This window comes from Eretmochelys imbricata, chromosome 4 (assembly GCF_965152235.1).
Source record: "Eretmochelys imbricata isolate rEreImb1 chromosome 4, rEreImb1.hap1, whole genome shotgun sequence".
Lineage (NCBI taxonomy): Eukaryota > Metazoa > Chordata > Testudines > Cheloniidae > Eretmochelys > Eretmochelys imbricata.
In genome coordinates, this window is record NC_135575.1 from 5,377,427 (window position 1) to 5,402,868 (window position 25,442).

The 25,442-nt window shown below is 45.7% G+C and overlaps 1 protein-coding gene across 7 annotated transcripts in view; it reads right to left on the minus strand.

The window, feature by feature from the left end:
* The window catches only part of MFHAS1 (multifunctional ROCO family signaling regulator 1), a 117,879-nt gene that overhangs the window by 55,585 nt on the left and 36,852 nt on the right, over positions 1 to 25,442 (minus strand). Inside the window, exon 3 of one of the 7 annotated variants that reach the window (XM_077814814.1) lies at positions 19,773 to 20,118. The exons of the other annotated variants lie outside the window; for them this stretch is intronic. Within the exon in view, the coding sequence (XP_077670940.1) occupies positions 19,850 to 20,118 (269 nt within the window). The 3' untranslated portion in view covers positions 19,773 to 19,849. Of the gene's footprint in view, positions 1 to 19,772; positions 20,119 to 25,442 lie in introns of those variants that run through there. 7 annotated transcript variants of the gene reach the window in all.

Genomic DNA, 25,442 nt, shown 5'->3' on the forward strand with positions numbered 1-25,442 from the left:
ATCAAGTTAGTGGTCGTGAGAAGAGGCTGTTTAACTGCAAAGTGTAAGGAAAAAAATCTTATTAAAGCCACTATAAAAAGAAAAAAAGAAAAGGAGGACTTGTGGCACCTTAAAGACTAACAAATTTATTTGAGCATAAGCTTTCGTGAGCTGCAGCTCACTTCATCGGATGCATTCAGTGGAAAATACCACTGAATTTTCCACTGAATGCATCCGATGAAGTGAGCTGCAGCTCACAAAAGCTTATGCTCAAATAAATTTGTTAGTCTCTAAGGTGCCACAAGTCCTCCTTTTCTTTTTGCAGATACAGACTAACACGGCTGCTACTCTGAAACCTATAAAAAAATAAAGTTGATGATTTCATGTTTGTTTCTTTTTTAATCTATGCAGGGTAGGGATAGAATACAGAGGGCCCTAGACAAATTAGACGATTGGGCCAAAAGAAATCTGATGAGGTTCAACAAGGACAAGTGCAGAGTCCTGCACTTAGGACAGAAGAATCCCATGCACTGCTACAGACTAGAGACCGAGTGGCTAGGCAGCAGTTCTGCAGAAAAGGACTGAGGGGTTACAGTGGACGAGAAGCTAGATATGAGTCAACAGTGTGCCCTTGTTGCCAAGAAGGCCAATGGCATTTTAGGCTGTATAAGTAAGGGCATTGCCAGCAGACAGAGGGACGTGATCGTTCCCCTCTATTCGACATTGGTGAGGCCTCATCTGGAGTACTGTGTCCAGTTTTGGTCCCTCCGCTACAGAAAGGTTGTGGACAAATTGGAGAGAGTCCAGCGGAGGGCAACGAAAATGATTAGGGGGCTGGGGCACATGACTTACGAGGAGAGGCAGAGGGAACTGGGGTTATTTAGTCTGCAAAAGAGAAGAGTGAGGGGGGATTTGATAGCAGCCTTCAACTACCTGAAGGGGGTTCCAAAGAGGATGGAGCTTGGTTGTTCTCAGTGGTGGCAGATGACAGAACAAGGAGCAGCGGACTCAAGTGGCAGTGGGGGAAGTTTAGGTTGGATATTAGCAAGAACTATTTCACTAGGAGGGTGGTGAAGCACTAGAATGGGTTAGGGAGCTGATGGAATCTCCATCCTTAGAGGTTTTTAAGGCCCGGCTTGACAAAGCTCTGGCTGGGATGATTTAGTTGGGGATTGGTCCTGCTTTGAGCAGGGGGCTGGACTAGATGACCTCCTGAGGTCCCTTCCAACCCTGATATTTTATGATTCTGTAAGCACTACAGCAGTGCAGCTCCATCGATGACACTGTAGCACGTTGGTGGAGACACCCTATGCTGACAGGAGTGAGCTCTCCCGTCGGCATAATAAAATCACCTCTGCAAGCGGCATCACCTATGTTGGTCAGAGCAGCTCTCCCGCTGACTCAGCGCTGTCCACACCAGCACTTAGGTCGCTATAATTTGCGTCACTCAGGGGGGTGGTTTATTCACACCCCTGAGCGACATTAAGTTATATCGACTTAAGCCCTCAGCATATGTCTACTCTGCAATAGAAGACCTATGGCTGACCCAGGTCAGCTGGTTCGGGCTTGCGGGTCTAAACACTGCAGTGTAGACATTCAGGCTCATGCTGGAGCCTGGGCTCTGAAACCCAGCAAAGACTCCAGCCCCAATGTTTACACTGCAGATTTTAGCTTTGCAGCCCAAGCCCCACAAGCCCAAACCAACTGAACCGAGCTCAAACTCTGTGCCACAGGGTTTTTATTGCAGTGCAGACATACCCTCAATGACTGTCTCTACACAGGCAAGCTTGTTCCTCCAAACATCCCATGGGAGAACTCCCTTTGCGCTGGTGGTTATGCATTTTTAATATACTCCTCACAATACTGTGCACAAGAGTTAGACTTACATAGATTCTACCCAAGCAAGCCAATGCTTCCTGCTTTTCCCTTGAGTAATATTTGGTTGTGAGTAAACATGGACAATACTGAACTGAAGGATTTGTTCTTCAATGAGTAGAAATCAGTTTTTGTAAAATTTCATTGACTACTGAAGCATTTGTGGGGCATGGATTTAAATCTTGCTTTTAGGGCACCAGCATGCTCAGAGTAAAGGAGGTAAGCCATCACTTATAATCCTTTAGACTCGTCACCAACTGGGGTTGTATTAAATTAAAAAAAAAAAAAAAAATCTAATCTTCAAGCACATTAAAGCCAGACCGCTGGTTACTGCTGTGAGTGACTGCACTCATGAGGTCATATCAACCAAATTCCGGCGCTGGATGGAGGCAGTCAGCAAACTTCTCCTAACATGTAGGTCTCTTCCCAGCAAAATTGTACAGTTTTCTAGAGCTTGCATCATTTCATAGGATGTAAAATATTTGTAGAACTGCACAATAGTGCCCTCCACCTACTCCCTGCAGCCAAGGCTCTGCCAGAACTTGGTGACTGATGTGCGTCACAGCACAGCGCATGCCAAGATATTAATCAGAGCAGGGCCCAGCAAACCAGGGTGAGGCAGGACATGGTAGGAACTCACGTAAAAGTTGTTTTAAGATAGAAATCTGTGGAATGACTTTCTCATCCTGGCAACTTGAGGAGTACTTCTGAACTACTCCTCCCAGCAAATACCCTGGATTTTAACTCCACTTAACCAGGTTTAAGTCTCCATACTACGTATGTGGAGAGGATGTGGGATGTGCTCACATCTGTCAAAGAGTGCTATTCTACACAAGTAGCTGTTTCATGTAAATTTATGTTTTCTTATCATCAGTTGTAGGAGCACGCCTATAAGAGTTGATTTTTACAACCCCACCCCCAAATATACAAGATCGACTTCCGCATATGTTAACAGAAATTACAGTGAGCACCAAACACAGAGCATTATAACCATACAAACATAAGCACCGGAGGAGGTAAAGATAAAATAAGAACTGTCCTATTCACAGACAAACCTCCCACTAGTAGAAAAATTCTTCTCATGCTAGCCAATTATTTCAAGCAGTTTATCACCGGAAAAAGCAGTCAGCTGCTAAAAATTAAACAGAAATGATGGTTGTACCCAGTCCCAGCGTTAGAGATGTGAGTAGCACGCTGAAAACAAATCAGTATGTCATTAAGGCCTTCCACATCAGAGCCATGACTGCCTTCTCCAGCTCCAGCCCACATAGTGATATCATGCATAATGTATGGGCTGAGAGTTCACAAACCGCTGTTCTACTTTCAGGTGAATTTCTATGGTAGAAAGAAAAAATATGAAGTCAAGTAGAATTGCAGAAATTTAGTTTCCATATAGAACAAAATGGCTTCTGAAAGTAATGTAACTCAGGAGCGTATGGTTAGACTATTTTTAAACACATTTTTCATCCACAGACACACAGCGCACCCCCCCCCCCAATGTTATACACCTGCATATACTGCATGGAAACATACGTAGAACTGGCTATAACTGCTAATTCTGCTACTAGTTCTGAAACCGAAATCCACAAATAGGCTAGCAAGCCATTAGCTGAAAGATTCTGTAATCAAAGACATCAACTGATCAGGCATTAGTAGCATCTTTAGAGAAACAATCATTTCATTCATTTCGTTAGGAATACAATCTAATTTACACACATCTTTCTTTAGCATATTCTGCTGTCACACAATCTCTCCTAAATACTATTAAGTATTCTGTACATGGAATACCACACTTTGATACAGTACACTATTATATTTACATATGGCAGTTTATAATGTGATTACTTTTGGCAGTATTTCCATCACTAAAACTAGACCTTTTCTTGTTACTATTCCATGAATGGTGCAGCACAAGCCATCAGCTCAAATGCAATTGTATTTAGCATCTAACAGAAATGATCCTTGACATATTTTGCCTCTTTTTGATTTAGAGCACCGAAGACAGCAAAAAGGTCATAAATTCGTAGACATCAATTGTTGTAACCACTGAAATCCTTAAAAGGGATTAATTGCTTTGCCTTTGCTTCTTCCTACTGGTCTCTATAATCATTGCAAACCCCCTCCTCCCCATCACTCTCTTTTCCTATTTCCCACATCCACCCCTCTTCCAGATCCCTCCAGGTTACCTAGAATTTCCCCTTTTTTCCCCACAGAAAATACTTTGCCATGTTTGTCTGTGCCTCAGTGATCCCATCTGCAAAAATGGGGATATACAGACTTCCTGCCTCCTATCTACTGCTAGTCTTGTTCATTGAGGCCCCAGTCCTGCAGACACCCGAGTAATCCCATTGACCTTAATGAGTGCTGTTGGATGCTTAGCACTTCTGAAAAGCAGGTCAGTTATTTGCACTTCGGAGCATGACTGTAGAATTGCAGACAATTTTAAAAACTTTCCATAATGGGAACCTAGACACTTTCCCCCTTTTTTAAAAGAAAGGCGTTTCAGACAGCAGTGACTTCATACTCACAGTTACATTATTTAACGAACTGAATTTCTGAGCACAAACGTAATGCCACAGTAACCTGTGGGTACCGTGCAGAGCTGCTCCCATCTGCATGAGGTGCTTGGTCTCTCCCACGGAAGGATCATTATGACTACAGACCCTTTTAAAGTGGTACTTCTGAGCCTGTATATTTAGTGCAGTGGTCACCAACTGGTCAATCGCGGCTGACCCCAGAGGCTCTCCCAGTCGATTGTGATCGCTGGTGGTGCAGTGGTCCTGCAGCTAAGGATCCCACACTGCTCTTGGAAGCGGCCAGCACGGCCCTGAGGGGCGCAGGGATCTCCCTTCACACGCTGCTCCTGCCTGCAAGTACCACCCCGGCAGCTCCTATTGGCCGGGAACAGGGAGCTGTGGCCAATGGGAGCTGGGGAGGCAGTGCTTGCAAAGAGGGGCAGCACGCAGAGCCACATGCCCCTCGCCACCTCCCCCAGGGGCTTCAGGGGTGCGTTGGCCCCTTTTGGGAGTAGCGTGGGGCCAGGGTAGGCAGGGAGCCTGCCTTAGCGGCAGCCATGCTGCACCACACACCGGGAGCTGCCGGAAGTAAGTGCTGCCCGGTGGGAGGCCACACCTCAACCCCCAGCCCCGAGCCCCCTCCTGGAGCCCAGCACCCCTTACCGCTCCTCAACCCAAGCCCCAGCCCTGACCCCCCTCCCAAAGCTCGCACCCTGTACTCCCTCCTGCATCCCAACACTGTGCCCCAGCCTGGAGCCCCCTCCTGCACCCAAACTCCCTCCCAGAGCTTGCACCCCTCACCCCCTCCTGCACTCAACCCCCTGCTCCAGGCTCAGCCCAGAGCCCCTTCCCACACCGTGAACCCCTTGGCCCCAGCCCAGAGCCCGCACCCCCTCCCAAAGCCCAACCCCCTACCCCAGCCTGGTGAGAGTGAGAGAGAGTGGGAGAGAGTGAGCGACAGAGAGAGGGGGGATGGAGTGAGAGGGGCAGGGCAGATCCTGGGTTGCCCTTAAATTCAAAAAGTGGTCTTGGGAATAAAAAGTTTGGAGACCACTGACTTAGTGCAACTGCATGGTCAACAGAGACCTAAAACAACCACCACAAGCAGACTAGCAACAGCATCAAACAGACATATATGTACACAGCGTGCAATAGTCGTGATTCAAGGCTCTTAAAAGAAGTCAGCATGAACACAAAAACAGAAACAGCAGAAAGAGAAGCTCTACCATTAAACTGTTTGATAAGCCTGATATAAGACAAGGCTCCTAGGTTTCATCAAGGAGTATCAGATGTGAAACAACATGAAGGTATTTAAGAAGCCAGCTCAAAGAGTTCCTCCTACACAAACATTCAGGTCTTGAGCAGTCCAGGCAAACAACGCACGTTACAACAAAGCTTAAACTTGTTCTTCACAATAATTTTAAAAACAATACTAGTAGCCTATTTAATTTTAAAAACAGCAAAAAATATCCACCTCCCTTTCCATTTCTTATAAGGAGTCTTGAAGTTTAAATCTCCTCAGTGTGACAGAAATGCTTGCTTTGATCTGCTTAGCTCTTGGAAGTCCAGGGGCTCTGGGCTGCTGGCCCTAGGGACAGCTCTGTCCGCCATTAGGGATTTTTTTTCCCCGAGAAGTCCCTGTAACATTTTGTGAACCCCAGTTTGGGAACCAATGCTCTAACATAAGGCAGCCCAAGGCTGGGACTTCCTAGCATCATTCCCCAGAAGGATGCTGTGAATAAAGCTCATCAAGGAAGGTACTTGTCTGTCACAAGAAGCAGACATAATCACCAGTCCATTTGCACGCACTTAATCAAAATAGTTAAAGCAATACAATGTTTAAAAATGTAACGATGCTGTTTTGAGAATGCAGAGTGCAAGGGGAGTGCTGTCTCTCAGCATTATACATTTCATGGCAAAGGACTGAACTAAAAAGACCCTCTTAAAAAAAACCCTGAGCACCTAAATCAGTAAGAGCACGTGCGAAAAGGTTTAAAAACAAACAGTTTAAAAAATCAATGCCTCCTTTGCCTAGCAAGCCCTAGAGTGCAAGACACCAAGAGCTGAAAGATGTGTACCCAAGTACTTACCTCTTGGGCACCCTCTCCTGCTTATGCAAACATTAAAAGAGCCCCCAACCTGTTTAATGTTCTCTCTCATGCGTCTGCACACACACGCGCCAAGGCTTGCATTAACTACAGTAGGGCAATTGCTATCATCACTGGGACTGGTGTAATGACTTCCCTGGGGAACACACAAGCTGACGGCAGGAAGGAGGTGTCTATGAGAGCCCTGTGTGGTTTCAGTTCCCAGCCCCTCTCTCCTAAAGGTTCTGGAACATATTGTCAGGTAGGGAATCAAGACATGACTGGTGCCGTGATCTGATCTCTAATTCCCTTTGAGTCTCCTGCTCAGGGGCCTTGTGCCAGCCACGAGCCCAAGGTACCACCCCCGAGCACAGTGCTCGTCCCACCCAGGTGCCTGTGTGCATTTGTCCCTCTACGACTGCATCTAGGGTTGCCAGGCATCCAGTTTTCAGCCAGATCATCTGGTAGAAAAGGGACCCTGACAGCTCTGGTTAGCACCGCTGACCGGACCATTAAAAGTCCAGCTGGCAGCAGAGTGGGGCTAACGCAGGCTCCCTGCCTGTCCGAAGTCATGCAGATCCCAGAATGGACGGCATGTCTGGCTCCTAGGCTCAGGGGCAGCCGGGGAGGTTCCACGCGCTGCCTCCACCCTAAACACCAGCTCCGCAGCTCCCATTGGCCTGGAACTGCAGCCAATGGGAGCTGCCTGGCATGCCTCTGCCGCACATGCCAGTTGCTTCCGGGAGCAGCCTGAGGTAAGCGCTGCCCGGCTGGAGCCATTATCGCAAACTCCCTGCCCCAGGTCAGAACCCCCTGCCCCCGCAACTCCCTCCCAGACCCCGCACTCCCTCCCACACTCCAAACCCCTGCCCCAGCCCTGAGCCCCCTCCCTCATACCAAACCCCTTGGCCCCAGCCCGGAGGCCCCTCCTACACTCCAAAACCCTCATCCTGGCCCCACCCCAGCGCCCATAACCCCAGCTGGACCCCATACTCCCTACCGCATCCCACTCCACTGCCCCAGCACAGTGAAAGTGAGGGAGGGGGGCTGGGCTTCAGAGAAGGGGCAGAGCAGGAGGTAGGACAAGGTTGTTCTGTTTTGTGCAATTGGAAAGATGGCAACCCTAACTGCATTACTGCACACTCATGCCACAGCACTCCTCCATGACAACTCTGCAGGAGGGCAAGGGTTAGCCATCACTCCAGGTCACTAGTGCCAAGCACCAGAGCAGCAGCTGTCCTCCTAAACCCACTGGTACCAAACTTTACATTATTAACATGGTTGCTAACCTCTATTTTATTGGCAGCATTCGGGTTTTCATAGAATATCAGGGTTGGAAGGGACCTCAGGAGGTCATCTAGTCCAACCCCCTGCTCAAAGCAGGACCAATCCCCAATTTTTGCCCCAGATCCCTAAATGGCCCCCTCAAGGATTGAACTCACAACCCTGGGTTTAGCAGGCCAATGCTCAAACCACTGAGCTATCCCTCTCCCTCTCCCCTTTGCTATGTAGAGATACATGGCAGTGCAGCCCATCAGCTAAGCATGCTGGCTTTCCTTCCCCTCCCTCAGCAGAGCCTGCCCTCACGCTTGCAATCCAGCACAGCCAGCAGCATCCTACAAGCTGGGTGAGGGACACTGGCTGGGAAGCAGAGAGCCAGGCTGCAGCTAGCAGGGGCCTGCAGCTTACGTGATAAGCAACAATAAGCAGGAGGCATGGGGCACCCACTATGCGTGACTCCACCTAGGAGAACTTACAGATCTGTACTTAGAGGTAATTACCCCCAAGTACTGACTCAGCTCTGTATCTGCTATGGGGCTACAGCCTAGGGGAGATTTAAGCTCTACTCTGCCCCTTCTGTTGTATCTGACTAAGCCATTGAATCAAGGGGGCATTTGCCCCCTTTTCTGCATCTCTTACTTCTAGCTGGCTGTGAGAGAGCTACTTGGGAACCTGCCAGAGTCATCGACAAGACCCCAAGGGCGACAGCACCCCCGGGATGCTACCAACTAACCACAAAGCAACCCCGCCAGCCAAAGGGATCAGTTATTGTACCTCCATTTTTACTGCTACTAGGATTGAAATAAAAGCAAAAACAAAAAAAGATGGGGAAAGAAGAGAACAGAAAGTTAACAACTAGAGCTGGTTGAAAAAACCACAGTCTGTCTTGGAAAACTGAGGTTTTGACATTGTTCCCATTTCCCCAGCGTCAAAACAGATTTCTGTTTTTCATGAAATTTTGCATAACACTGAATTTTTACACAAGTTTTGTTTACTAAAAATCCAAATCTCTGTAAGAAAACAGTTTTTGGCGAACAAAGAGGTTTTATAATGGTTTGGGTAAACGTTTTGGTAAAAAGATGGGAGGAAAATGTCATGAAAATAGAAAATTGCAGTAACATCAAGAATTTATCACACAGGCCTTTTCTGAGCAAAAGCTTTCAATACAAAAACCCAACTCTGTGAAGAGCCCCTATTTTATTATTGATCCCCCTCACTGCTCTCTGTACCACCGTGCCCTGAAGCACTATCCCTGGAACCAACTCTACAGAGCTCTGGCTAATCCTGCCCTCCCAGTGCCAGAGGAACAGGAAGAGCAGCGCGGCTGCTTCGAGTGCTGAATGCACATAACTCGAAGCAGCCATCTCCAGAGCATGCCCACGCAGCGCCATGCTCGAGCTGAACAGCGGCATCGTGGTCCCTACTCTGGAAAGATGTGCATCCTACGTTTAATTATTTCCCTTTGCAGTTTCCACAGCACATGTGCAGCTATTAAATCAGGTGATGCTAATGCAGGATCACAATAACTCAAAACCAGACACATGACCATCTGTGAAATGAGGCACAAAACACTCCAGTTGAGAGCAGACATGCCAAATGCCAGCCTGAAAGAATTAACTTGCCTATTTAATGCCAGAACAAGTAGTAATCCTACATTTCCACCCTGTGTCTTCATATTTGGTCCTTGCAATCCCTCATTCACCACACATTCCCAGCAGCCCAACTTGCTCTTGTTGTTCTTCTCAGAATTATCCTCCAATTTGTCTATGTGTAAAGTTTTAAAAAGCACGCGTTTTAGGGGACAAGCTGACATTAAAAGGCACTGACAGTTCGGCTTTCCAGCCATCTCTGAGATGGGACTTTTGAAAATTTTACCCTACATCTCTCTTGCTATAGCACGGTAGGTGTGATCTTTTCTTAGCCACCTGGGGAAGGACTATTACCTCCTTGCTCTGGGATGACACCACTGCATTATTGCGCAAAGAGGTGATACAGTTTGAACACTGCATGGCTGGAATGCCAGCATGAACAGTACTTTTCCAGACCATCTGGAGAACTGCCAGAAGCTAAGAGAAGAACACTGAGGATTTTTCTATTCTTACCACAGATGCCCTCTTCATAAGATGCAAGTCTGAAAGTGTATTTCTTTCATGCTACCAGAAACTACACATGCCCGAAAGGGCACTACTCTATTTGGACCTAAAAGGGTTCTCACTTTTCTTAACATACAACAAACTGATTTAACTGCAGCCCATGCCAAACTACCTCCAACTCTCTGGAACGAAAAAACCCTCAAAATGTAAGAACGTGACTGGCCCATAATAGCTAAAAGGAGCTGGATGATGTGATTTATTATGTGCTGACAAGTTTGGAGTCCGTCTTCTAGCAAGCTGTATAATTGGCTTTACAGGTATTCCTGACTCTGACACAATCACTTGTTGGATTTTCCTTAATATTTTTAGTTTGTAGGTACAGTGGTCTCCCCTTTATACAGTGCTTTCCATTCAAAATGATTCCAAAGCACTTTGGGTGGACTGATTTAAAGTGAAAAGCCTCAATTTAAAATCAACTTCTCCATTTGTATTTCAGTTCATTTCTAAAAACGGTGCATTGTCATTAGCTGATCTAACCATTAAAAAATGCTGATTTACAACTAACTAGAGCCTTTACACTAGATTTGGTGCATCTTTTTGCTACCTAGGAGGGTCCACTACAACTATATACATTTATTTAAGCAATCATATACCTTAATATTTTCAGATTCTTATAACCTGTACATTTTTAGTATGTCAGAAAATGGTGAATGATGGGTGGAGTCATAAATATTCATAATTTCAGAACTGAGAAAATCAGAGCTCAGATGGGGAGAAGCTATAAAACAGGAGTATGAGACTCCAGGTGGGCTCAGTGGGTGATTCTGATGAGCTAAATGACGATGTCTCTTAGAGTCAGAGGCCAGGTCCCAATATCTCTGATGACTTTTCCAGCCTCTTGCTCCGAAGAGCACAGCCTCTGGGTCCCCCCACAGGATCAAGCCCTTAACACAGCACATGACCTATTGTGCCATATTTATAAAGCCTGACCTCCAAAGTGAGACGTTTTCCCCCAATTCTCTCTTTATACAGAAAAGCAGCCTTTTAACTCAAGTTTCTGACAGAGGCTCATGGGTTTAACAAAGTTTATTTTTTATTTAAATGTTTTAAGAGATTATAATAAATTCAGCTTTAACTAATTTTGTTTTAAATTCAGATTTCATTTTTTCTTTCAAAATAACTGTGTTTAAACATATTGTAATTTAAACAAAAATAAAAAAATAATTTGTTTTTAAACATTGATTTTTATCCACCCTGCCTTGCAGATTCATTAGCACACAAAAGGATCATTTAATATAATCTAACAGAAATGCAACCACCTCCAGTGTGGAGCACCCAGGACAGGAGGAGTAGCAGACCATGTCCTACTGAAACTCCATGAGTAATATAGATAGGCAGAATGCAGTTACCCATATTCCTTTTACACAGAGAACCATGATGTCTTTAAATGGTCAACTGGCAAGTTACTTTTCTGCGAATTGGGATAGGGAGATAGAGAAGAGTGTGTCAAGTGCTAAAATTCATTTAAAAAAACATCATGCCCCAGCGCGACTGACCACATCTTCTGACACATGAATGGGAGACTCTTACCTATGCCTGCACTGCGTTAAACAGAACAGCACCACCAGCCAAGCTTCTCCAGCACACACCCTGCACAAGGGCGTGGCAGAACGCAGGTGAGGAGCCCAGACATTGCACAAGACCGCTTTAGCCTCATGGAGGAGAGCATGGCGAGAGGACATACCAAAGCAAACAGAAAAGCCAACAGAACGTTGCAGGGGCAAGAGGGGTGCACACTCACAAACTGGTGGGGCTCCCTCTGCAGTGCATGAGCTGGGAGTCCCAGGAGGAACATGGGCTGGGTTGGCTTGCATTCCCTGGGACACCTCCAGCAGTATAGCCCCAGTCACACCACCCACATACGGGCTGGAGTCCTCCCTCAGCTATTACCACATTCACGTAGAGCTGAGTCTAAGCTGCATTCAAAAAGTCAGTCCCCACCTCCAGACCAAGTGTAAAACAAGATGCCAAGTACAAAGTTTAACTCTCCACCTCAGCAGTCTGTGTTCTCGGCCATGCTGACAAAGCCCTAGACCCCCCTCCCCTGCCCTTCATTCAGAAAGTATGCGCCCTTCCCCCACTCACCCGCTTGGGGTGGGCTGAGTGCATAGCCTCTGTTGCTGCTGAGTGAATTAAAGGGCTTTCCATTCTTGCTAAGAGTTAAACATCCCCCCTCCCCCACTTTCGGTGGGCTGCAAAGATAACGGCTCCAATCCTGAAATCACTGCTCTCTCTCTCTCCCCCTTATCGCCAGATCCCAGCGGTTTGCATGCAATCCATTTTACTTTCGTCAATTATGCATTCCTAACAGCTCTAAATGCAGGTTTTTTCCCCGTCCCCTGAAAAGCAATGGAATACAAACATTAAAACTGGAGAAATCTCAGGCACAATGCTGGGCATTCCTGAGCTGGATTATTTGGGACAGTCCATGCTCCCTCCTTACACTAAGGAAATTCAGGAAAACGTGCATGACTGTATGTTAGAATCAGCTGCTAAAATAATCAGCCGAATTAGAGAAAATGTTTAAAAGACTAATTCTGATTTTAGGTTGCATCTACTAATTTTCATGAACAAAATTTGATGAATAAACATCTAACGAAAGCTATGTGATAAGAAGCCACCTATTTAAAGGTAACTGGGAGAACCATATATTCATGTAAGATGCAGTGGTTAATTCTTTATTTGTATGGCACATACAGATGCTAATAGTCTTGACTCCCAATGTGATTTTTTTAAAATGCACTCCATAAACACTGTATTCTCTTATTGTTTAACTACAGAGAAAGCTCTCCATTATTCACACTTGCAAAGCACAGTGGAAAGTCCTCCACAAAACCACAACAGCAATCTCTCAGGGGTTGTCTACACTGGCAGTTTACAGTGCTACAACTTGCCCGCTCAGGGGTATGAAAAAAAAAAACCCCTTGAGCACCGCAAGTTTCAGCACTATAAAGCGCTAATGTAAACAGTGCACCAGCACTGGGAGGTGCTCGCTGGTGGAGGTGGTTTTTTGAGAGTGCTGGGAGAGCTCCCTCCCAGCGCTCTGCCGTGACTACACAAGCCATGTTAAAGCGCTGCCGTGACAGCACTTTCGTGTTGCCAGTGTAGACTAGCCCTCAGATTTCACCCAGAACTCGGAGCAAACCCTGTTATTCCTTTGCTATTATATGGGAAAGAATTCTGAATACTTAGCTTAGAGCTTCTCATTTGAATCCAAGATTTTAATTAAGTTACAACAAACCACGTCTTTATCTGGATAAAGAAAAGGAGTCCTTGTGGCACCTTAGAGACTAACCAATTTATTTGAGCATGAGCTTTCGTGAGCTACAGATCACTTCATCAGATGCATACCGTGGAAACTACATACTGTGGAAAGTCTGCTGCAGTTTCCACGGTATGCATCTGATGAAGTGAGCTGTAGCTCACGAAAGCTCATGCTCAAATAAATTGGTTAGTCTCTAAGGTGCCACAAGGACTCCTTTTCTTTTTGCGAATACAGACTAACACGGCTGTTACTCTGAAATTTATCTGGATAGTAATTCACCTTTCTTCAGGAGAGGTTAGGATGACGAGAGAGCTCTATCTTCCGATAACAAAACACGACAACGACAGAAAAAAAGCAGTCTCCCTCTACCTGGCACTGGTACTGGGTGCTCACGTTATGCAGTGCAGTGTGGGGGTGGCTTTAGCTGCCCCCCAGCTCTCAGTGATGAGCAATGCAGACAAAAATGTTTTTTCAGTGAGAGAATTTTCACCTTTAAGACAACATTTAAAAGTATTTCCCAAGTCATGCATTGAGCTATTAATTTAGGTCAGGGGCAACTGAAAGGATAGCGTAAAGAAACCCCAGAAGGTTGCAGTGCTCTCCACACCCTATTCATGAGTCATCTGAGTTCTGCACTCAAGAGGCCTCCCCTCGCATGGCACTCAGACTTTCAACTTAATCTGGGCAAAACAAGCCTTCGCGATCCTGGACTGTCCCCAAACCGCTTCGCTCATGGTAATGACAAAGGAAGAGATGCAGAGGTGGTAACGAAGGTCTAAGTTGCCTGTGCATCACATGACCAGTGCCAGCCAAACCTGATATGTCTCTGTATGAGCCACTTGTTTCATGAAGTGTAACAGATGCCTACTTAATTTCTCTTTACTAATCCAAATGCAGCTACCTGCGCTGCCAGTAGGTTTACTTTGCTATTTCACATTTCTCATGAAACATGAAATGTTAAGAGCACTTATGTGCTATTCCCACACTCAGCAGTTCATTTTCCAGAGTTATCTGGTGCGGAGGAAGGGGATTGTGATCATCCCCAATTGGGGTGGGGAGGGGGAGAAGGGAGGAAACAAAAACAAAAACTGCACACCTGTCCCCTCCCCCAAGACAAAAGAAAAGGAGGTAAAAACCTGAAAAAGCAACAAGGGTGTTTATGAAATGAAACACACACACAATATACGTAACTGTCTCGTAAGAATATTTTTCACACATAAAAGGGAAACAGACTGCCCATAACGAAAACTAACAATTCTGACTGTAAAACACAAGAGTCCACCCAGCTGAACTTTACCATTAGCTAACGCCCTTGGATGCCAACACAGTTTCCCATGGTGCTCAGGTTCACTAACAGCCACTCTGAGAGCAGTATCAGAACGTGTGTGGTTTCCACAGACCCACTATTTTACACAAAGTTACAGGACCATATCTGTATTGGGGTCTTCAAATCCTGCAACTTTCCTTACCCCACGCTTTGCTGCTGGACTGCCCTCCACCCTGAATATTCTGGATCCCACCCCCAAGGGACCCTATCTCCAGATTAAGATTGCGAAGGCAAAAACATGCTATTCCCACACAGTCAGCATCAGCCAGGGTTGATTTGGAAATTCCCAGAGCAACGCCCTCCCTCACGAAGGGAGTTCTGACGTAGACACTGGGTTTAGTCTTGAAATCTGTGATAAAGAGCTTTCTATCTCCATGTAAATCCAGACAGTACTTTCTCCAAGCACACCTTCGCTAAAACCCATAGTCTATTAGACAGGCCTACTAGTGTGTGGAATTAGCTACATCTAGAGCATGCAGCTCTCCAACACATGCTGCACGTCTCCATTCCATGATCCGCATTCCTTCCTTCCAATCGCACAGACTGACCAGAGATGAGAACTTCCCCCAACTTCAGTGCAAATCCAGGAGTTCCAACTCCTTTGCAGGGTGGCTGAGACCGGTTTTAGCTCAGCCGTTTCTTTTACGCAGAGACAGCTTAATGAGCCACAAGAGCTGATATTTCACATCTAACAGAAGCAGCTCAATCACTTTTAAAAGGTACTCAGTTTCTAGGAGATTTAATGAATATTAAAGCTGTGTCTTTTTAAGACACCTCTAGCAGGCTAGCAGAATCGTACAATTCCGGCTCAGGCTAGGCTGCCCGACACCCAGTGGGACAGCTCACTGTGTATTGCCTTCCCTCCCACCGCTGTATGCAAGCGCAGACTGCAGCGCTCCCTGCTGGGGCACTACTGTGCTAGGACAGTGCCCCCATAGCCACCTGCATGAACTGTTCTTCTGAGCAAGGCAGCCCTCACCCAAAGGCTGCAGCAGCTCTTTGGGTCTCCTAGCCCAGCAGAGTGGGTCCTTAGACCTCTCCCGCATCCTGCGAGCCTCCCAGCCTTCACCTGTCTCCCCCTTGTATTCACCCCCTTCCCAAGCAGGGCAACTCCTGCAGCCCCTGCCCCTCTGAAGGAAAGCAAGTTGGCAGGCACAAGGAAATGCATGACTGGAGTAACCAGATTTGGGGGTGGAAGACTGAAGGGAACAAGGGGGTTAAGGGGAATGACTGGAGAGGCAGAAGCACACAGCATAAGGTGGCAAGGGAGTTAAAAAGAGGGAAAAATCAGGAGAGCTGAAAATCCCACAGGTGACAGATGGAAAGAGGCAAGCAGACACAGGAGGAAAGAGAAAAGGGAGTGAGTGCACCGAGGGGGAGAAGGCCAACCAACGAGGGTGGAGCAGCAAGTTCAATATATTTACATTGGCATTGGTCTATGAAACCAGGTGTTACCGTAAATGACACTATCCCTTGGGGTACACAACTGTGTCAGAGAGAGGACTGGGAGACCTGGCTGTAGTGAATACACCAGTGGGGCCCACAATTTTCCTTTCAGCCCCCCCTCCCCCTTACCAGTCATGGAATCTGTTCACCCCCCACTCCATTACTGCAGAGGCACTTGGGCTGAAGGCAGAGCTGGGGGCAGAACTGGGCTAGAGGCAGAGCTGGCCTGGGGGCAGCGGGGGGTAGGTGGCACTGCCTCCCCATCCCTTGTGGAGGCTGGCCTGGGACCCACCACGCGCCTGCCTGAACGTTCGCCCACGCACCCCTACAGTTTGGGGACCACTGGAATAGACAGATTTTAAGCTCTTCAGGGCAGGGATCACATTTCTGCTGTTTGTGCAGCACCTAGTGCAATGGGATCCTGGGGCTCCTAGGTGCTACAGCAATACAAATAATAATGGATGGTGCTTTCCTTGGGCGGGGGGGTGAGCGGGGGCATGGTTTAAGCCTTTGGGTGCTCCAGGTGTGTTACATACTCTAATTTTTCCAAAGGGAGAACCCCTCCAGAAGTGGTTTATCATTTCTCCAAAGTCACTGGATACCTTGCAAGCTGCTCAGATGATGTTGTGCAGGCTTCTTGTACCAACCAGTCCAGCCATAAACAGATCCTTGCGGCTGGCACAGTGCAGAGTGCTGTATTACAATCCATTTTTCATAACTTGGCTGTGCAATAACATAATTCATTAACATTTCAGAACCATGTTAGCTGAAGTTAAATGGGCACTGTTGGCATTACAGTCTAATCTAGCAGGCTCAGTGAAAACAATCATCCCCAAACAGAAACAGGCAACAGAGTAATCGTGCCTAGAATCTGCATCTGGGTTATTTCCCTACCCTAGACACCATTAGCTCAGAATCTGCCAAGACAAAGAATCAGAACCCAGGCCAACCCGCAAGAACAAGCTGACGGACTCTCATGATGCTGCTACTTAGTCACCCACCAAAGACAAAACACAAACTACTCAACACACACCCTCCACCTGCACGTTGGACATTTCTGCATGCAGCCAATCCAAATACTTAACTCACATTAACTACGAATCCAGATTTCCCACACAATGCATAATCCCCAGACAATGCAGTCTCCAGATCTTAGTGCGTGTACCTAGCCTTTCTTTGGGACTGTAGGAATGCTGCATCAGTTACCACTCATGGAAAATGGTCTGCATTACAAAATGCTATTGTGTTATTAGAAGTTGAATTAGCCAACACGATTTGCCATGGTCTAGGCAGAGGGGTTAGTCAGGGTCAGCAACTCGCCATCTAACTTGACTCTTGGCAACTGGGTTTGGACACATTTTGTACCATACAGAAACCCCTATGGCAGCGACAATGCACTCAAGCATTCTGACACAAGGAGAACCCACTGAACAAGAGCTGAGTTAAAAAACTGTTTCAAAGCATCCTTAAGTCCTCAGTGACTAAGAATCCAATGGACTTCTACCCTTATACAATAAATGGGCACAGCCAAGGTTGCATCCCTACCTCTTCTAAACTGAGAACAGTGATGCAAACTCCTGAGACATTTCTTCTATGAAACTCACAGAAAGTTTTAATTAACAATGGCGTTACATGCTAGACACAAGTTCGATCACGAACGAGAAGCATTCACGAATAACCTGAAATAGTTATGCTGTTGAAGATATGATTGTGACGCTGGCAGATGAGGTGCCAACTCAGGCCAAAACCTCAGGCCTCACTGAATGTTACAAATGCTCAGCTGGGAGGCAGGCCAATTCCCTTGCGTACTAGTATAGATCAAAGTTATTCTTAAATGTACAAGAATGTTGTTGGTGTTTAAAATTCATGAAAACTAATGAGTCTCTGCATGCATTGTTTTCACTTATCTGTACCCTGTTATAAAGTAATAGCAAACATTTACATTGTATATACCCCTGTAACTAAAATAAACCATCAAATGAGAAAGAAGCCTTGTGTAACTCAAATGAACTTTAACTGGAAAGGGCTATTTTTTGCACATTTGACAGCAAGTGATCATTGTGTGTGAGGATCAGAGATCAAAGACTCTAAATGTGCTCCTCTCTCCCCGCTTCAAAGAAAGAGCTGAGGCAGCTTGTTTGTGAGAAGCAGCTATAAGTATGGACTAGGGCTGTCATGTGATTAAAAAAAATTAATCTCAATTAATTGCACTGTTAAACAATAATAGAATACCATTTATTTAAATGGTTTTGGATGTTGTCCACATTTTCAAATATATTGATTTCAATTGCAGTAACTCCTCGGTTAACGTTGTCGCGTTGCTGATCTAGCAGGGAACAGGCACATTTAAAGTTGCACAACGCTCCCTTATAATGTCCTTTGGAAGCTGCCTGCTTTGTCCACGGCTTGCAGGAGTCTCTGGAAGAGCAGCCCCTCCCTTGTGGGGATTGGAACCAGGGGACTGGCAACTCCCTCCCCCCTCACCTCCCCTAAATTCCCTGTAAGGTCTGTGGCTGGGCAGCTGCTCAGCAGCAGTTCAGCTGTCCCTCCCCCCACTGCAGTGCTGCCCTGCCCTGCCCTGCCCTCTGCCTTGGAGCTGCTCCCAGGAACTTCCTGCTTGCTGGGAGGGGGGGAAAGGGGTGCTGATATCAGGATGTCCCCCTGCTCTTCCCCGCCCCCTGCTCCGTACCCCCTCTCTACAAAGCAGAGGAGGGGGACAGGGCTCAGGGACAGAAAGGAGGGAGCTTGCTGGAAGCTGCTGCTTCCTGTCTGAACTGGCTGATCTACTTAAAAGGGCAACGTAGTTGAAGTGGGGTCAAGCACTTAAAGGGGCAATATACCTCACTCTCTCTGTCAATCTCACTCATGCACACACCCCCCAGCACTTTGAAGAGTCAACACCTGTGCAGCCGTGCATGTGCCGTCAGGAGGAGGGAGTGGTGCGCTCCAGCTGGATAGCGTGGGCTCATCATCATGTTCAGTTTTTGCAGGGAAGTATTTGCAGCTACTGCCCTGCATCTGTTGTTTCCTCCCTCCTGCGTCAGTCCATGCTGCCTTGTAAAGAGTGAGGCTACATTAACAACAGCGTATTAACCCTTGAGGGCTCAACTGAATGCTAGTTCATCATTTAGCAGCAAGGCATTCCCTGGGAAATATCCCACCCTCTTACTCCACCACCTCTACCAAGCTTCACAATCATTCATTGCTGTGTACAATATTAAACTGTTTGTTTAAAATAGTTTAAAACTTATACTGTGTATGTATATAATGTATTTTGTCTGGTGAAAAAAATTTCCCTGGAACCTAACCCCCTCCCATTTACATTAATTCTTATGGGGAAATTGGATTTGCTTAACATCATTTTGCATAAAGTCGCACTTTTCAGAAACATAACTACAACATTAAGTGAGGAGATACTGTACACCACAGAATACAAAGCGTATAGTGTTCACTTTATATTTATGTTTGATTACATTTGCACTGTAAAAAACAAAATAGTATTTTTTCAATTCACCTAATAAAACTACTGTAGTCCAATCTCTATCATGAAAGCTGAACTTACAAATGTAGAATTATGTACAAAAAGTAACTGCACTCAAAAACAAAACAATGTAAAACTTTAGCACCTACAAGACCACTCAATCCTACTTCTTGTTTAGCCAATTGCTCAGACAAACAAGTTTGTTTACATTTGCAGGAGATAATGCTGCCTGTTTCTTGTTTACAATATCACCTGAAAGTGAGAACAGGCATTCACATGGCGTTGCAAGGCATTTACATGCCAGATGCGCAAAAGATTTATCTGTCCCTTCATGCTTCAATCACCATTCCAGAGGACATGCATCCATGTTGATGACAGGTTCTGCTCGATAATGATCCAAACAGTGCAGACCAACACATGTCCATTTTCATCATCCGAGTCAGATGCTACCAGCAGAAGGTTGATTTTCTTTTTCGGTGGTTAGGGTTCTGTAGTTTCTGCATCGGAATGTTGCTCTGACTTCTGAAAGTCTGCTCCACACCTCGGCCCTCTCAGATTTTGGAAGGCACTTCAGATTCTTAAATCTTGGGTTGAGTGCTGTAGCTATCTTTAGAAATCTCACATCGGTACCTTCTTTGTGTTTTGTCAAATCTGCAGTGAAAGTGTTCTTAAAACGAACAACACGTGCTGGGTCATCATCCGAGACTGCTATAACATGAAATATATGGCAGAATGTGGGTAAAACAGAGCAGGGGACATACAATTCTCCCCCAAAGAGTTCAGTCACAAATTTAATTAACGTATTATTTTTTTAACAAGTGTCATCAGCATGGAAGCATGTCTTCTGGAATGGTGGAAGAAGCATGAAGGGGCATATGAATGTTTAGCATATCTGGCACAAATACCTTGCAATGCCAGCTACAGAAGTGCCATGGGAACATCTGTTCTGACTTTCAGGTGAAGTTGTAAATAAGAATCGGGCAACGTTATCTTTGGCAAATATAAACCAACTTGTTTGTCTGAGCAATTGGCTGAACAAGAAGTAGGACTAAGTGGACTTGTAAGCTCTAAAGTTTTACATTGTTTTGTTTTTGAGTGCAGTTATGTAACCAAAAAAAATAAATAAATCTACATTTGTAAATTGCACTTTCACAATAAAGAGATTGCACTACAGTTGTAATATGAGGTGAACTGAAAAATACTATTTCTTTTGTTCATCATTTTTACAGTGCAAATATTTGTAATAAATAAAGTGAGCACTGTACACTTTGCATTCTGTGTTGTAAATGAAATCAATATATTGGAAAATGTAGAAAAACATCCAAAATATTTAATACATTTCAATTGGGGTATTCTATTGTTTAACAGTGTGATTAAAACAGTGATTAATCACAATGAATTTTTTTGAGTTAATTGCGTGAGTTAATTGCGATTAATCAACATCCCCAGTATGGACACAAGGGAAAATTCTTCATATCTGGACTGTTTGGATACTAACAGGGCAGATTAACTGAACAAGACTATGGATATCCCCAGAGTTATTCTGGGTAGCCCTGAGAGACTTTTGGGAATACTGGCAGATTACTATATCTCTGCTACCATTTGGAATTATAGACTGACTCACCTGTATACATATTTTACCTGATTTAACCTCTCAATAACTCTCATTCCTTTTTCTTAGCTAACTAGTTAGTTTACTAAGCACCAGCAGTGGCTTTCGTGTGCGAGCTAGGATACAAACCGACCTGGGTGACTGACTGATCTCTTGGAACTGGGAGTAACCTGAAATATTCATGATTTTTGGTGTAAGTGACCACTGATCACATTGTCCAGCTTGCCTGGGTGACAAGATAGACAATCCAGTCTAAGGGTCTATGAGTGTCTATGGCTCCATTAGAAGACTATGCTGGTACTTTAGGAGCTCACGTCTATTACTGGTTTAGGGCTTGGCTACACTTACATTTTATAGCGCTCCAATTTGCCAGCTCAGGGGTGTGAAAAATCACCCCCTGAGCGCAGCAAGTCAGAGCGCTTTAAAGCGCTAGTGTAAACAGGCTCCCAGCGCTCGGAGCTAATCCCCGCGTGGAGGTGGATTACCAGCACTCTCCCAGTGCTCGCGCACGACCACACTCACACTTCAAAGCGCTGCTGGGGGAGCGCTCCCGTGACAGCGCTTTCAAGTTTCCAGTGTAGCCATGCCCTTAGTGAAATCTAATTATAGAACATAACCACCCGTTTGGGGTCTCTGCCGTGCCTTTGACAGCCTGCCCCGGAGGTAGGCACTCTCAGTCGTGAGCCACTTCAGATGGCATGACAGAGCTCCAATGTATTTATTTTACTTACACACATTTAAGGCACACTGAGGTTATGACACAAAAGAGAATATCTAAATTTAAGCTTAAAAGCTTCTCATTAATTTGCTTGTTGGAATCTTCTCTCTCTCCACAGTGATGTTGCCTTAATTTTTAATTACCTGGCTTTCGACAGAGGGGGTGAGCACACACACACACACTTGAACAGTTTTTCTTGTGACTAAATAAACTTTTCCCTGAATAAGATAACGTGGCTCTATAGCAATGGCCTTTGCTGCAGGGCCATTCCAAAGCTTAAATGTGTTTAGTAAGCAATTGATCCGTCAGACTGGGGTTTTCCTAAAATTCACGGTTGTCCTGGCTTTACTGAATAGCATTGTGTTCACTTTTCTCTAATTTATATAACTATATTATGTATGTCACTTTAAAGCTATTTTGGTCCATCTTAAAGCTATATTCAGGGTTTTAACTGAATATATTAAGATTTATACAGACTGGGCAGTAGAATATGCAGCCAGTCTGCTTGATAACAGTAAGAAAATTCTTTCCCCTCATTATCAGTTGATCTTTTTGCCCAACTTAGAGGGACACAAAAGAATCAATGTAAAAGTTCTGTCTAAACTTTTAGAAGTAACATCTAAAATGACCACTTAACTGAAAAAGTAGAGAAAAAAACCGAGTTTATTTTGTGCATTTGTTATCACTTTGTCTAGTCAGTTTCCCAGTTTCCTATTTGTACCTGTAGTAACAGAACCTACTGTTGAATGACTCAGACTGAATTCATGCCTTCATTTTTTCTATCAAGTCTTCTGACATTTCAACTAGTTACTCAGCAACATCATATCTGAATAGCGCACTCTATAGTTATTTCTGCAGCAGCAGAATTGTGCATAGGCAGACATGAGACAAGAGCCTATCCTGAAAAGTTTACAAGCCAAGTGTCCGGTTCTCCAACAACTTAGAGAGAGAAGGAACTTGCTGGATCAAGACCTCAACCCTGACAGAAACAGAATGGAATTCTAACTTGCCTTCTTCACTTGCTCAGAACCTTCTCAAATGTAAAATTTAAGTGCAAAAAGGAACTTAATGTGCTGAATTAATGTCCCTCCTCTAAAGCGGAGAGGGCATAGCAGCATGGGTCCCTTGTCTCGTCATAGATCTCTCTTTAAACCTGACTTGTCAAGGCACTACCGTACAGTAATCAGCGTATGCAGAGAATGAGGCATCTCTCCATAACTGTTCCCAACAAGCTGAACTAAAAATGTACAGAATTCCTTTAAGTGTAGGGGCACAGCTGGCTTCTATGCCAGATGCCTCTCTCCCAATCCAGCATAGGGATTGGGTAGGGCATGCCCACACTACACCACTTCACAGACTACATCTATGCTGCATCTAAGGCTACATCTATGCTGCAAATCTTTTTCGGCAGCATGTAGGGTATGAATAGCTACACACCGCAGTGAAAAACAGGCTACATCCATCCTGCTTTGCATAGCTACATGTGTCAGTGAAAGGCTGTGGCAGGAGGGAGGCAGAGGAGAAAGGCTCCGGCACCTCCCCATCGCAGGAGCCTTTCCTTGCAGTGAGGAAAGAATCCAGCTGCAGGACGCTACACTGCTAAAAATACCAGCGTAGATGAAAAGGCAAGGCTTCGGCAAGTAGAGAGTTCTGTGGGTATTTACTTGGGTACATACCCACAGGCTCAGGAGTGTCTTTACTTGCCTAAGCAGAGCCTCACCCCTACACTGCTATTTATACACATGGGAGGAGAGAAGGAGAGGGGAGGGGTATGTAGTGTATGTACTATGCATTCATGGGCAACGAGTATAATAGGCCAGAGGAGGCTCTGCCTCCTCCAGCACTGCCGCAGCTGCCGGACCCCCAACTGCAGGGTTTGGCAGTGAAGTTTTTGCTTTATTATGCCCCATGCAGGTTCCGGGGTGGTTGGGGAGCTGCCCTCAGCTGCCCTGGAACCTGCATGGGGCATATCAAAAGTATCTTCTAACAGATGCTTTTCCCCTGCGTGGGATGGGTCCAGGGAGGGGAGGCACAGCATGGCTTCTGCCAGCCCTGAGCTACTCCAGGCAGCGGGGTTGGGCTCCTCCGGGGGGGAGGAAGGGGAGGGGAGCAGAGCCGGGAAGGTGGCGGGGAGGGGGTGGGCTCCGGGCTTCGCCAGCCTGGGGCTCCTGCAGTTGTGGGGGGAGGTGCAGAGGGTCTCGGGACTCCAGCCATGAGGAGAGCATGGGCAGAGGGGTGGAGCCGGGGTCTAGCCTCCCCAAAGCGAGGCTCCACCTGCTGCCCATGTGGACATTCCTCTGAAAAGAGTGTGCCGTACAGACATTCCCTAAGCTGCTCTAACTTACACTGATGGGCCAGCAGAGATACATGAGAATCAGAGAGGTGAATCTTGCTCCATGTCCCTTCCGAACTCCTGTACCAAGCCTATGTCAAGCCTAGAGTCTCTCCCGCACTGTCTCCCTATGTGGCTCTCTTTTTTCTAGACGGAAGGTGGCTCTGCAGTTCACATGGTACTACTCTCACCGTGAGACAAGCTAGGCACTGCACACACATCTACAGTACCCCTTTACCCGTAAAGCCCTTTGTGGAACGTACCCTGTTGGACTGTGCAACACTCCCAAGAACAGGCAACTATCACCGCCCCATTTTGTGACTGTGGAAATTGAGCCATCCCCCCACACTCTCCTCTCAGTGCCACGGTTGCCGATGCAGAGTAGAACCGCTGAAATACATGGGGTTACACTCGACGTACCCCATCACGAGGCAGGGCAGGATTTAGTCCAACTCTCCTGTTCACACCAGTGAGACTCCACGATCAACTGTGCACTACTATGCTACACGGCTCCCCTCGCAGACAGGTTAAGGTGGCAGATTTCCACAAGAGCTCAGCACCAGGCAGTTCCCGGACAGAGGAGCTCTTTTTAAAACCTGGCCTAGTATCTTCTGTTTGAAAGCATTTCCTTCTTTTGCCTGTTGCCTTTTAATTTCATAAACAAACTGCTAGTCTTGTACTGAAAGAAAGGGTAAATAGCTTCATTCTATTTGTCCTCTAATACCAGCATTGTTTTAAAAAGCTTATAAAATATCTCCTCCTATTTGTCTCCTTTCCAAAGGGAACAGACCTAATCTTTTAAATCCCTTTTTGTGCTGAAGCCCTAAACCCCAATGTTTCCAATCAATTCACCGTCCTTCTCTAGACGTTTCCATTTCTGATGTCTCTTAAGATGAGGTGACTAAAACCAAGCTCTGTAGTCAGGCCAATGATGTAGCAGTTATTTAGAACGGCATTTTCATACTTCCTGCATTATTCTTTATTACCTTGACTTTACAAGGTAACATCTTACTCACTTTTGACTGATTAAAAACAAAAACAAAAAACCTGAAAGTTATGGCCACTTAACTCTTCTGAGACAGAAGCTGTTTTTAAATCAGTAAGTTATGTAATTTTAGACAGTAGCTAAGCTACTTTGCTCTTTAGTTCCTCCAGTATTCTCAGATAAAGGCCATCTGTTCTGGGTCACTTAATGCAATTTTTTTTCTTTTGCTTTAAGATCTCTGTCTCCTACGGCATCTCATCCTCATTACCAGAAGAATAACCTCGAGAGCAGTCAATAATTCATCAGCCTCCAAGGCAGGTGAAATCTGATGCCAAAGAATCATTTAGCTCCTTATCTTCTGATTGTGCCCCTTCCACCCTCCTGG